Source organism: Sus scrofa, chromosome 4, assembly GCF_054392235.1.
Source record: "Sus scrofa isolate SSC_HxYL_T2T_F1_AM1 chromosome 4, Sscrofa_HxYL_maternal_Yorkshire_Landrace_v2.0, whole genome shotgun sequence".
Taxonomy (NCBI): Eukaryota; Metazoa; Chordata; class Mammalia; order Artiodactyla; family Suidae; genus Sus; species Sus scrofa.
In genome coordinates, this window is record NC_139386.1 from 83,965,095 (window position 1) to 83,980,173 (window position 15,079).

General features: G+C 43.5%; 1 protein-coding gene across 2 annotated transcripts in view; it reads right to left on the minus strand.

Annotated features, from left to right (window-relative positions):
* Positions 1-226: 226 nt before the first annotated feature.
* The window catches only part of UBE2V2 (ubiquitin conjugating enzyme E2 V2), a 31,180-nt gene continuing 16,327 nt past the window's right edge, over positions 227-15,079 (minus strand). For both annotated transcript variants that reach the window (NM_001243391.1, XM_085020763.1), the window contains 2 exon segments: positions 227-1,119; positions 10,374-10,499. In NM_001243391.1, coding sequence (NP_001230320.1) covers positions 973-1,119; positions 10,374-10,499 — 273 coding nt within the window. In that variant the 3' untranslated portion in view covers positions 227-972.

Here is a 15,079-nt window from a genome sequence, read left to right on the forward strand (position 1 = left end):
GAATTCGAATTCAGAACATTATACCTGCGCTTCCTCCTCCTAACAAGAAATTAAACTAAGTAATCTGTTCTCTGAAATACTTTGTAAATTTCAACTCACAAGACGTATACAACATAGGATAAATAATAAACAGTGTGTATAAATGAAAAGCTACAATATTTCCAACTTTTGCTACCTCAGCAAATTACCATATACATACTTCATCAATATAATAGAAATGGCACAGTTTCTGAGGACACGTTCCACATTTTATTTACAATTTAAGACTAACTTTAATCTCAAAATCACATATCCATACACCTATTTCCTTTTTGTTGATTTCACTTAAACATAAATGCATGGTTTGTCCAACAAAGACTGTAAACAAATATTTACCACGTCTGTTACATGGAACACACAGGAACAGCTTGTAACAGAAGTTCAGCCACTTCCCCCACGACATTTTTTATTATAAATACAGGTATCAAAACAATCCTGAACATATTTTTGATACTACTAGTAGTCAGCACCCATACCGCTTCAAAAATTAACACATTTTGTGACAATATTCATTGTACCTGCTACTTTAGACAATTTCAACCGAAGCTCTTTCACTAAGCAAGATGGACACAGCACGCCCCTTCAGTTCTTCCCTCTTGAGATTTTCTCCTTTTCAGAAACACACCTGCTTCCACAGCCCTCTGACACTTCTTGCCATGCTTTCACGTGTAAACCTGAGCTCTGTTTTGAGTACTCCAGGTTAGGCTTAAATGACAGTGCCTTAGCAAGAAAGAAAAATGTGCTGCATATTCCTCCTGCTACCCGAAAACATACTGGGTGTACATATATTAAATATAGTCTTACAAATGTCCAGGTCATGTTCACCAGCTGGAATTATCTTCATGTGTGGGTATTTTGCATCGTGATATTTGATCAAGACATTAACATGAGTAGAAGGTTGTTGATTTAAGACAAGTTTCAGATCCACTAAAATTAATTGTTGTATGTTTGTCCTTCTGGTGGCTGTGGCAGCTTCATATTTTCTTTGGACATCATTAGACGTCTTAGCTCCTGAAGTACAACTTTAATGCTATATGAATTTTGCCATTTTGCTAACACTGGTATGCTCCGTGCATCCACCTGAAAAGGGGCGGAAAGAGTAAAATTAACTACCAAGTTCAAAGTACTTTGGCACCAATTTACTAGACATATTTTATTTTATTTTATTTTTTGTCTTTTTGCTATTTCTTTGGGCCGCTCCCGCAGCATATGGAGGTTCCCAGGCTAGGGGTCCAATCGGAGCTGTAGCCTCCGGCCTACGCCAGAGCCACAGCAACTCGGGATCCGAGCCGCGTCTGCAACCTACACCACAGCTCACGGCAACGCCGGATCGTTAACCCACTGAGCAAGGGCAGGGACCGAACCCACAACCTCATGGTTCCTAGTCGGATTAGTTAACCACTGCGCCACGACGGGAACTCCCTGTGTCCTTTTTTGTGTGGTGCTTTTCTGTAAACACCAAGGGCACTTTGGTCCTCAGAAATAAATGGCATAACTACACTGTAAACATATGTAACAATTCCTTCTCCATGAGGTAAGGTCAGACGGCTCTTTTCCATTTCCAATACTACCACCCTAAGTCTGAGCAAACCTCCTCTAGGATCTAGGAAAGAGCTTTGAACCCAAATTCAGCCTGCAATCTCTCCCCAGTGCACACTCCAAACTGTACTGAGTCCTCCATGGTGGGAACCTGAGAAGGTGGGGCCGGAGCGCCTGCAATACCTCCCTCCCAAGTACCTGCCGTCACTCAGCCAGTCTGACAGTTCCCTGGAAAACCCCAGAGACAAGGTTTCTCCTTGTCTGACTTCAGAACTCACTCACTGAGGACCACACACCTCCACCCTGGCATTTGTCAAAAATAACCAATGCCAATCGTTTAACAACTCAGAGAAACAACTACTATGGAGAAAACAAATAAGCAGCAAGGATATGTTGTACAGCACAGGAAAAAAGCCGTTATTTTGTAATAACTTTAAATGGGGTGTAATTTATAAAAATACTGAATCACTATGTTGTACATCTGAAACAAACATAATATTCTAAGTCAACTATACTTCAACAAAAACTAAAAATTTGAGGGAATTCCCTGTGGCTTAGCAAGTTGGGGATCGGCTTGTCACTGTTGTGGCTCTGGTTGCAGCTGCACCGCAGGTTCAATCCCTAGCCTGGGAATCTCTGCATGCGTGAAAGTGGCCAAAAAAAATTTTTTTTTAATTGTTTAACACCTCTGCTGCCTGAGGAGGCCATGAGAGGGCAAGCAGGAAGGTGATCAAAAACTTCCCAGGAAAATCTGGCAAATGAGACATCCACAAGGGCTTTGAAATGTTCCAGCAAAGGCTTGTGAATCTAAAAGAGCCTGTACTCAGGCTCAAAAGACCTGAGAAAGCCATAAACTCTTACCTACAGTTGGTCTTGAGTAACATATAATAAATCTGATTATGCACCGTAACCAAGTGGAATTTATCCCAAAGTGCAAGGTTAGTTCAATATATAAAAATCAATCAGGAGTTCCTGCAGTAGTGCAGCAGGTTAAGGATCTAGGGTTGCCGCAGGTATAGCTCAGATTTCATTCCTGGCACAGGAACTTCCCTATGCTGTGCATGCGACCATAAAAAAATAAAAATAAAAAAATAAAAATCAATGTAATAATTAAGAGAACAAAGAACAAAAACCATGATTATCTTAGACACAAAAAAGCATTTAACAAAACCGAAGAATCTTTCATGATAAAAACACTCGGTAAATTAGGTATATCAACCCGATAAGGAGCATCTATAACAAATACACAGCTAACATCACACTCAACGAGGAAGATGGAGCATTTTTCCTCTAAGATAAGGAACAAGACAAGGCTGTGGCTGCCAACACTGCTATTCCATCAACACTGAGCTGGAGGTTCTAACCAGTAATCAGGCAAGAAAATGACACAGGAGGTACTGAATAGAAAGATGTAAACCCGCCTCTACATGCAGATGACATGACCAGTGAAGAAACTACTAGAGTGTTAAGCTACAGCAAGGCTGCAGGATGCAGGGTCCATACACAAAACCTCGTCTGTATACTTGCAATGAACGAGCTGAAAATAAAATACCCACTTACAATAGGATAAGAAACGATGTAATACATAGGTATAGATTCAAAGAAGTGTAGGATATGTAGGCTGAATACTGTAAAATACTGTTGACAAATCAAAGCCCAAAATAAATGGATGGACCTCCATGGACATGGGTCAGAAGACTTCATGTTGTTAAGATGACAATACTCTGCACATTGATCTACAGCATTCACACAATCCCTATCAAAATCTCAACTGCCTTTTTTTCCTGCAGAACCAGACAAGCTGATCCTAAAATTCATATGGAAATGCAAGGAATCCAGAACACCCAAAACAACATGAAAAAACAAAGTTCTTTCAAAGCTTACTGCAAAGCTGCAGTAATCAAGAAGGGTGGCACATACATAGGAATGGACATACAGATCAATGGAATACGACTGAGAGCCCAGAAGTAAATCCATGCATATACGGTCAAATATCTGAACAGAGTGCCAACCATGGAGAAAAGACAGTCTCTTCAACAAATAGTGCTGGGACGACTGGACATCCATGAGCAAAGGAATGAAGCTGGGCCCTTAACTCACACCATACGCAAACATTAACTTAAAATGGATCACTGACATAAACTAACAGCCAAAGCAATAAACCTCTAAAAAGGAAACAGAATTAAATCTGTAAGACCCCAGATTTGACAGTAATTTCTTAGATATAACACCTAAATACTTCAAACAAAAGAAAAAGGAGAGAAACTGGATATTTAAAAACGTTTTAAGTTTTGTGCTGAAAATATCAAGAAAACAAAGAGACTTGGGAGTTCCTGTGTAGCACAGCAGTTAAAGGATCCAGCGTTGCCGAGAGCTGCAATGTAGGTCACAGATGCAACTCAGACCCATTGCTGCCGTGGCGAAGGCTGGAAGCTACAGCTCCAATTCAACCCCTAGTCTGGGAGCTTCCATGTGCCACAGGCGTGGCCCCAAAAATAAAGAAAAAAAGGAAAAAGACAAGACAACCCACAGGATGAAAGAAAATCCATGCAAATCAAATATTCAATAAGGGCTCTTTTTCAGTAAAGAACTCTTAGAACTCGATAACAAAAGCCAAAGTGCTTAATGAAACTGTGTGTGCATCACATGGTGGTAGGCAGCTGTTATGGACTGCGTGTCCATGTCCCCTGAAGGTGTATGCACAAACACTAACACCCACAGAGCAGCGCTGGGAGCTGAGGACTCTGGGAACTAGTTAGGTTCAGATGAGGACACAGGGATCAGAAGAGACCAGAGCAGAGTTCCACAGTGGTTAACAAATCCGACTAGAAACCATGAGGTTGCGGGTTCGATCCCTGGCCTTGCTCAGTGGGTTAACGATCCAGCATTAACGTGAGCTGTGATGTAGGTTGCAGACGCAGCTCGGATCCCTCGTTGCTGTGGCTCTGGCATAGGCCAGTGGCTACAGCTGCGATTAGACCCTAGCCTGGGAACCTCCATATGCCGCAGGAGCGGCCCTAGAAAAGGCAAAAACGACAAAAAAAAAAAAAAAAAAAGAAGAAGAGACCAGAGCTTGCTTTTCTTCCTGTATGGATTTAGCAGGAAGTCAGTGCCTTACAACCCAGAGTGGAGGTCCACCAGAACCCGAGCACACAGGCACCCAGAGCTTGGGCTGCCCAGCCCCCACACTGCGAGAAATAAGTTCACGGTTTAAGCCGCCCTGGTTTATGTTGGTTCTGCTACAGCAGCCCAAGCTGAGAGCAGCTTTCCTAACAGCTCCAGTCTTTGGATCCTCAACCCAACACACATGCCTACCTACGTGTGCCCTTCCTCGACCATGGGCCACACCTAGCAACTGTTTCCAAGGACACGGTACTGGGCTATGGCGCCTGGTATTAAGTCACAAAAACACTCCAGCTTCCATCTGGCTCTTATTTGCTCTCACTCACCTGCTTTGCAGATGGAAACCAGCTGCCGAGCTGGGAGCTGCTCTGTAGACAGGCCTATACCACAAGGAACCAAAGGTGCCCCCTGGGCAACAGTGTATGAGAAACTGAAGCCCTCAGTCCAAAAATCAGCTACAAGGAGCTCCTGCCACGGTACACCGGGACCAGTGGCATCTCGGCAGCACTGGGATGTGGGTTCAATGCCCAGCCTGGTGAGCTGAGGATCCCGTGTTGCTGCAGCTGCTATGGTCAGATCTGATCCCTGGCCCAGGAACTCCATATGCCATGGGGCAGCCAAAAAAGAAATAAAATAAAACAAAACCTAAGAACTGACAGCTGCCAACAAGCAAGTGAGTTAGGCTGGATCCTCAGCTGGACATTCAGAAGAGACCCCGGCACAGGCTGGCATGCCGACTGCAGCCTGTGAGAGACCCCTAGCCACAGGCCCAGCTGCACCCACAGTCCTGCCCACAGGGCCAGGAAAAACAATAAATCCTGTTGTCTCAGAAGGATCTGAATAGACAGTTTGCCAAAGATGGAAAAAAGGGGCGGGGGGGTGGAAAGAGGTAAAAAGGTACTCAATGTTATCAGCCTAACCCGGGGAGTGCAAATCAAACACCAACGGAGCATCACCTCACACCCACTAGAGTGGCTGGAGTCAGAAAGATACGAGCTGGCAAGGATGTGCAGAGGCTGGAACCCTCGTCACTGCTGGCAGGAAGGGAGAGCAGAAAGTCCTCTCTGAAAAACAGTCTAGCAGCTCCTTAAAAGCTAACACAGAGGAACCATATGACCCAGCAATTCCACTCGTGGGTATGAACCCAAGAAGGGAAAATATCTGCTCACAGGAAACCCAGCAGACAAATGTTCACAGCAGCATTCCTCACAATAGCCAACAGCGGAGAAAACCCGCAAACCCATAATGTGATGAATGAATTAACAAACTGTGATCTATCCATGTAATGGAATTATTTATAGCAATAAAAGGAAGTACTGATGCTACTACATGGATCAACCTTGGAAATATGTCAGGTGAAAGAACCTAATCACAAAAGAACACATATTGTATGATTCCATCTACAATAGGCAAATCTGCAAGCTGAAGACCAGGCCACCTACCCCACCTTGGGCCCCACCTCAGTGAATGCCCTAGAGCAGTGCCACTCAAAGAACCTGCCACGGAAGAGCTCCAGGCCTGGACCTTTTACTGGCCCATCACAAGATAAACACATCAATTTAACAGAGAAACTTTTACCTTAAAAACCTAAGCTTGGATTTTCTCCTTTTCATCTTCCTAGTAATTCATTTTCATTGTACTTATACAAATACTGATCCCAGAGTTCCTGCTGTGGCTCAGCAGGTTAAGAACCCAACCAACATAGTATCTATGAGGAAGCAGGTTCGACCCCTGGCCTCACTTAGTGGATTAAGGATCCTGCGTTGCTGTGAGGTGTGAGTCACAGATGCAGCTTGGATCCGGTGTTGCCATGGCTGTGGTGTAGGCTTGCAGCTGCAGCTGTGATTCAACCCCTGGCCCAGGAACTTCCAGAGAGAAAAAAAAAGAAAAAGAACCCAGCACTGTCTCTGAGGCAGTGTGGGTTCAATCCCCAGTCTCGTGCAGTGAACTGAGGATCCAGCATTGACGCAGCTGTAGTATGGGTTGCAGATGCAGCCTGGATTTGATTCCTGGCCTGGGAACCTATATATGCCATGACACCACCCCCACCCCCCATCCCAACACACACAAGCTATTTCCAAAGCAGAAACAAATACTTCCAAGCTGTAAAGTTAAATGATAGTAAACCAAGTAACTGCAAATCCTGTGAAATACCAACAGAGTGGCGGGAAGGGATGAAGAGGGAGAAAGAAGGAAAAGAAAAATCCTGTCAGAACAAATCTGCATCTTATGAGTCCATGATAAGGCACTAACCTCCAAAGAGTAGGCCTCATGGGGTAAAGACCAGTAAACCAGGCAGTGATAACTGTCCACAAGGAATAACCACTTAGCTGTAAACCAGTGCTCTAGGGTATAAGAATACTTGAGTAAGAGTCTTCACTGGGAGTTCCTAGTGGCTCAGAGGTAATGAATCTGACTAGTATCCATGATGCAGGTTCCATCTCTGGCCTCACTCAGTGGGTTGGGGATCTGGCACTGCCGTGAGCTGTGGTGTAGGCTGCAGACACGGCTCGGACCTGGCGTTGCTGTGGCATAGGCCGGCAGGTGTAGCTCTGATTTGACCCCTACCCTGGGAATTTTAGGGTTTGGCCCTAAAAAACAAAACAAAAAAAGAGTGTTCACTGCAGCAATCTTTTCAGTAAAAACTGAAAACAACCTAAAGGCCCAGCAAGAGAAAAATGGAAAATTAAACAATAGAAAGGAACAATCTAATCTGCACGAGTATGGATGAAGTTCAAAATTCACTGCCGTGAGTCCACACAAAAGTGACACGCCGCAGAGGTGTATGCAAACATGCACAGTAAAAGCACAATCATGCATGGAAATGATAAACACCACATCTGCGATTCGACTGTCTCTGAGGAAGGAGGAAAGGGAACTTGGGAAAGGCACCAGCAGAGTTAACTATTTAGAATGCAGTCTTCTCCCATCCCCTCCAAAAAAAAAAAAAAAAAAAAAAAAAAAAAAATCTGTTACAAATAAGATAAAAGTGTTAAGATTTGAGGAATGTGGATTTCTCCTGTGGCACAGCAGGTTAAGGATCTGGTGTTGTCACTGCAGCAGCCTGGGTGCTGCAGAGGCTCAGGTTCTATCCCTGGCCCAGGAACTTCCACATGCCTTGTGTATGGCCAAAAAAAAAAGAAAGAAAGATTTGAGATAGGTCTATGGAGGATGTTGGTTATATCACTCTCTAAAACTTGCCTGTATGTTAGAAATAATTCTTTTAAAAACACCAGAAATGGAAAAATAATCAATTTACAGTAAGTGCTACATAGGAAAAGAAGAGTGACTGTAACAGAATAACAAAGGTACAGGATTTAGACTGGGGATCAGGAAAGACTTTTCTGAGAAAGGAACATTTACACTGAGAAGTGAAAGCTCTAAGGATCAGCCCAGGGTGGGGGTAGGGGGTTCCCACATGGTGAACAAAAAGTGCAAAGGTCCTGAGGCCAAAGGAGAGGTGTTCGGGCAGCGTGCTCATGAGACCCTAGAGTGCGGGCAGAGGGTGAGCAAAGGGGGCTAGGCCCTTATGGGACATAACACATAGGAGCACTAGGACACAGCTTCTGCCCCAGGTTCCTCCAGCTGCTGGCTTCATAAAGCGTGGAGGGGTGAGAAGGTAAAACCAGAGAGGCCGTGCAGGGTGCAGACAAGCGATAATGGCCAACGTTCCTCTGGGACCCCCCACATAAGGAGAAAAGTAAGACCGACTCAGGTTACACTTTCAACAAACACTAACAGGACAATGACAAGGGGTAGAGAAAGAGAGGCACAGAAGGAGGTAAACGTCCAAAATGGACAGGAAGCCCACGAGATGAGATGAACGCCTTAGAGGTGGGCGTGAAATTTAACCCTGAATTTCCTAGTTCCCACAACAACACGGAACCCAGCTTGAATTATTTAATTTGCAGTCTATGATATGAAAACAAACCAGCAGCTGAGACGAGCAGCTAGTCCTGGTAGAAGAATTTAACAAAAGTATCCTCTTCATAAAGGCAAAGTCATATGTCATAAAAGAAATTCCCAGAGTTCCTGTCGTGGCGCAGTGGTTAACAAATCCGACTAGGAACCATGAGGTTTCAGGTTCGATCCCTGGCCTTGCTCAGTGGGTTAAGGATCCGGCGTTGCCGTGTGCTGTGGTGTAGGTCGAAGGTGTGGCTCGGATCCCGCGTTGCTGTGGCTCTGGCGTAGGCTGGCAGCTACAGCTCCAATTAGACCCCTAGCCTGGGAACCTCCATATGCCGTGGGAGCGGCCCAAGAAATGGCAAAAAGACAAAAAAAAAAAAAAAAAAAAAAAAAAAAAAAAAAATTCCCTAAACAATATCCTTTCTGTAAATTCAAAATGTTTCATAATCCCACTTCCATCAACTCTAATATTACTTGATATAGAAATAGCACCTTGTAATTTCCAGAATAACGACTGAAAGACCAGAAACAATGAAAACTGAGAACTGCCATTTCAAAAGCAGGCAAGAAAGAAGAAATGTGGAAAAACAAAAAGCACAAACAAAATATGATGGTTCAGTGAAAACTGAATGCATTCAGCATACTGCACAATAAAGGTCAGCGGGTGGATGCCCTGTTAAGTCACACGAAGGGCAGACTGGCAGCAAGGGCTGGCAGGCCCAGGGCCGGGAAACCCAATGACCTTTCTCCAGCCAGCGTCCTGCTTGTGTCCAGTGGACCCAGCAAGGAGGAGCCAGCCCACCTGGGGCCCAGCTGTGGGCCTGCACCCTGGGACTGGGGCTGGGGCTGTAGGCCTAGCTGTGTGCCCAGGGCCCGGTTTGTTGCCAGAAACACGCTTCCATGCAGGGGACTGAGCACATTAAGTAAATACTCGGGATAAGGGGAGCTAGGGCTTGAGCACTGCAGGGGCACTGCAGATATGGGAGCCTGGAATGTGAAGTAGCCCTCATGGTTTGGGATGGACGGTGGATGACGGAAGAGAGAAGGGGAAGTTAAATGCACACATGGGACACATGGGGTGAGACTGAAAGAACATAAACGAATGTCCAAGACATTAATTGCTGTTGCTGGAGACAGGAACACAGGGGCTGAAAGAGGGCGCACGCAGAAGCTAACGTAATGGTGACCCCGTACTGGAGTGACATCCTGCTTCCCATCATGAGTCCTACCCCTGCGGGTACTCTCAAAGGGCAGATCCTGAGCAGGAACCAGGACTCGTAGGGAAACCCAGCTACATCCACTAACTTGAGTGAGTCAGGCGGAGCCTGTCATTTTGATTTGTCTGCTTTAAACAGACAACCACACTCAACCGTGACCATCTGCTCCCATCCAGACACACTTGTTCCTCCAAGAAAAGCCTCCTCTTCATGAATAGTCAGCCTTGTAATCTCACCAAACATACCTTAACCCTAAAGAAAAATAACATTCAAAGAGAAATAATGACCATCTTTTCACTGAGTAAGGAGTCAACCTACTGAATAGTAAAAATATGACCAGTGAAGAAACAAATAAAACCCCAGAAAGGGTGACCATCACATCTGTATCATAACACAAGGTCCTAAGGGACAGGTCTGTTCATAAGACAAAAACAACATAAACTGCTTCACACTTTCAATAAACAAAGGGCTTTTTTCTGTTTTAACTTACTCCTGACTATATATTTATAGGGTTATATGAGAATAATGAAAATGACTACTTTAACTTACCATTCCACTGGAATTATTTATTCCATTCATATTAATTTTGGTTACAAATCTAACTGATGGAGGAGCTTCTGGGTATTTAGGTCCGCATTCTATTTTCAGGCTATATATTCTGTTTTCATAATTTGTCTGGAAAGCAAACATAGTAACAGTAATATTGAAGTGTTAATAAAGAGAAAAAGTACAATATAAATGCACCTCATATTACCACGCATATGATCAAGAATTTACTTTTACACTTTTTTTTTTTTTTTTTTTTGCTTTTTTAGGGTCAAACTTGTGGCATACGGACGTTCCCAGGCTAAGGGTCAAATTGGAGCTGCAGCTGCCGGCCTACACCACAGCCACAACAACATGGGATCTGAGCCTTGTCTGTGACCTACACCACAGCTCATGGCAATGAGGGAACCTTAACCCACTGAGTGAGGTCAGGGATTGAACCCACATTCTCATGGATAATAGGTTCATAACCCAGTGAGTCACAATGAGAACTCCACTTTATTACAAATGTATTTGATCTATATGGTTAAAAGAAAATGCAATGAGTATATTAAAAGTAGAGATTTTATAAAATTAAATAATTCCAGGCTTCCTCTGGTGGCTCAATAGGTTAAGGATCCAGCATTGTCACTGTTGTGGCTCTGGTTATTGCAGTGGTACAGGTTCGATCCCTGGCCCAGGAACTTCTGCATACCACAGGCATGACCAAAAAAAAAAAAAAAAAAAAAAACTAAGTTAATTCTACAAAGTAATATCAAAATGATCAGAACTTGCTTTTGTGGTATAAACAATACCCTTAACAAATTAAAAGGAAAAAACAAACCATTTAAATTCAGATTTTACTAAAAAGTTCACTTTGTAGGGTGTTCCTGCTGTGGTTCAGTAAGTTATGAACCCAACCAGTATCCCTTAGGACACAGGTTCAATCCCTGGCCTCACTCAGTGGGTTAAGGATCCAGCCTTGCCCTGAGCTGTAGTCTAAGTCTCAGACACAGCTCAGATTCGGAGTTGCTGGGCTGTGGGGTAGGCCGGAAGCTACAGCTCTGATTTGACCCCTAGCCTGGGAACTTCCATACGCCGTAAGTGCGGCCCTAAAAAGTAAAAAATAAAAATAAAAAAAAAGTTCACTTTGTGGCTTGACTTGACTTGTGTCACACCCCTAGAAAGGGTCCCATTTGTCCAGGACAATTCTGTTTATTCTCTTTTCCCCGTGTTAACTTTTTTTTTATATTTCTGTTTGATTGATTCTGCTTCTTTTTAGGGCTGCACCCACTCATATGGAGGTTTCCAGGGTAGGTGTCAAATCGGAGCTAGAGGTGCCAGCCTATGCCACAGCAACACAGGATCTAAGCCGTGTGTCTGCAACCTACACCACAGCTCACGGCAATACTTTAACCCACTGAGCAAGGCCAGGAATCGAACCCGCAACCTCATGGTTCCTAGTCGGATTTGTTTCCGCTGTGCACCACGTTGGGAACTCCTCCCCTGTGTTAATTATTAATAATGTTTCTTTACATTCTCAAAAGAGTCTGGCTGAACAATCAATTATATGGTTATCCCACTAATAGGCAATCAGTACTTTCTAGCAAAAGGGAAAACATCGTATTATACCATTGTATAGCACTAAAATAATTAATTTATGCCTCTCATTAGTTACATTTACATTATTACTTCATTAATTTTGTGGTTCATTAAATTCCATTACCTAAATTCAGAGTTACAACAGCCAACTTTTATGTTTCCACATCATTTAAAAATAGGGTTTCTTGGAGTTCCCATGTGGCCTAGAAGGATTCCGCATTGTCCCTGCTGTGGTCTGGATTCAAGCCCTGGCTGGGGAGCGTCAATGTGCCATGGTGCAGCCACAAGCAAACAAACAAACAAAAACAAGTTTCCTGAGAAGTTGAACATCATCATTTTATACAACAGCCATTTAAAAACTACCAGACTTGATGCTTCTACATTTTTTTTAGTGCTTACTTTCACGCCTATAATTTACTCTTCTTTATCCTTATGGCTTTTGTTCACTTGGTAAACTTATTAGTATACAATTAAAACAAGACAGTCAAAAATAAATGAAAGCGACAAATTTAAAACCTGTTGACTCCTGTATGAACCTAGGGAAAAAAGCAACTAACTATGTGTAGATTTCACTTAATCCCAACTGAGCCCAGCTTTCTCCCCCTTAAATAAGAGTCCTCCCAAGCAGAGGTCAAAGCTGAGGTATTAAACAACCATAATTTTAAATGTATGCAGGGAGCTCCCTGGTGGTCTGGGAACTAAGACCCCACATCAAGCCACTGTATGCCATAACCAAAAAATTAATCAATAATACCTGAGAAATTCCATAACGTTAAAAATACTCCAAGTACGTAGAAACAACCAAAACTCTCATACTCTGCTTGTGTAGAGAATGGTATAACCATTTTGGAAACAATATGGCATTTTTTGATAAAATAAATAAGCATACACCTCCCCTACTGTGCAGCAATTCCATTCCTAGACATTTTATCCAAGAGAAATGAAAACAAACCTACAGTCAAAGACTTAGAATCATAGCAGCTTTAGTGGGGTTTTTTGGCCACACCCATCACAAGCCACGTCACAGTTCCCAGGTCAAGGATCAAACCTGCACCCCAGAAGTGACCTGAGCCACTGCAATGACACTGCCAGATCCTTAACCCGCTGCACCACAAGAGAACTCCTCAAAGCAGCTTTATTTGTAATAGCCAAAGAGTACTGATAAACACACGATGGCATATGCATACGATAAAATCCTACTCAGTAATAAAAAGAAGCACACTGGGATTTCTCCTGTGGTACAGCAGTGAAGGATCTGGTGTTGTCACTGCACTGGCTTGGGTTGCTACTGTGGTGTGGGTTCAATCCATGGCCAAGGAATTTCCACATGCGACGGGCACAGCAAAAAAAAAAAAAAAAAAAAAAAAAAAAAAAAAAAGAAAAGAAAAGAAAGAAAAAGAAAAAAAAACACTATGGGAAATAGCTGAATCTGAGATATTATGTGAGGTCAAAAAAAAGCAGACCTCTAAGCACACAACTGCATGATTTCACTTATTTGTATACAATAAGGTATCCACAACTTGTTCTTTCTACAACAGGTGGAGGAAGGTCTGGGGTGACAGAAATGTTCTCTACCCTGACAGGGGTGTAGGAGACAAGGTGCCTTTGTCAGAATTCTTGGTCAGACTTATTATGCATGTTACTATATGCTAATTCGACCTCTCTTTTTTTTTTTTTCTGGTCTTTTTAGGGCCGGACTTAGGGCATATGGAGGTTCCCAGGCTAGGGGGTCTAATCAAAGCTGCAGCTGCCAGCCTACACCACAGCCGCAGCAACTCGGTATCTGAGCCACGTTGGCAAAGAGGACCTCTAAAGTTTCATATATTTTTATTTTATTTTTTATTGAGCTGCACCCATAGCATATGGAGGTTCCCAGGCTAGGGGGTCTAATCAGAGATGTAGCTGCTGGCCTACACCACAGCCACAGCAACCCCAGATCCTTAACCCAATGAGCGAGACCAGGGATAGAACCCGCAACCTCATGGTTACTAGTCGGGTTTGTTAACCACTGAGCCATGACGGTAACTCCAAGGTAGGAATTCTATTATCCTAACTGGACACAGACACCTGAAGCTGGGGACAAAACTGTTCTCAATCTGGCACCTTCCAAAGAGGAAACAACTGAGATGCCAGCCCCTGCAGGTTTTACTCCAAGGCAGCTGAGTGAGCGCTGGGGCCAGTCACCTGCACCCAGCCCCATAGGCCTCAGTGAGGGAGGGTGGGCCTGGAGGGACGTTGCCTCTCAGGTTGAACCCTCCTGCTTCCTCCTGCCCCAAAGGGAGGGAAGCGACCTAGGACGACCTCTCACCACCATAGAAAGGCAGTCAGCCACACCCTATCTCTGGGCTCCCTGCAAGCAGACTTATCTCACCCCTATCCTACCCTACAACAGCCCTGGCTCCCACTGGGTACAGCCTGGACACAGGAGGTTCCTGAGGCTCAATGACACCAGGAAGACAGCTAGCCTGGGGGTCTTGCTGGTGACCCCAACTGGGTAAGGGATACTAGGTATGGGACAGACCACTAGATCACTGAGGGTCTTATATACAAGCTCCAAAACACTCTTAAAAGTCCATTAGAGGTAGTAACTGGAGAAAAACCAAAGCTAAATAATTTCAAATTTACACTTCACCCAGCTCAGACTGTCCGATCTTCAAGCTATTCATTATATAAAAATGTTCATAAGTTAAAAGTACTTATTTTTACCAAACAGGCCATGGTGATACTGTTCACAGGCAGTGAAAAGTCAAGGTTTTCACTACAAATAATTATAAAGTTATAAAGCATCAAGAAGTCTATAAACATTTCCTTCTTCACGTCTTACAGAAAAATCAGAGCAGTGGGGAAAAAAGGGAATTTATTATTTAGAACACAAATTTTGCAAAGGAATACCAGAAAATACAAAACACACATTCATTCATTCTCTAAAGTTAACACTGCTAATTACCGGGTCATTTTTCTTTTGTAAAAATCAGAAGGAAATATAAACTCTACACAACAGCAAAACAGTTGAAAAGCTCCCATCACAGGTAGCAAACACACAAACCAAAGACTTAAACTTCGAATTTATATTTTTTTTTCAACAAGTCAAAAAGCAAACAATACATATTTCAAAGACTCACTGCAGG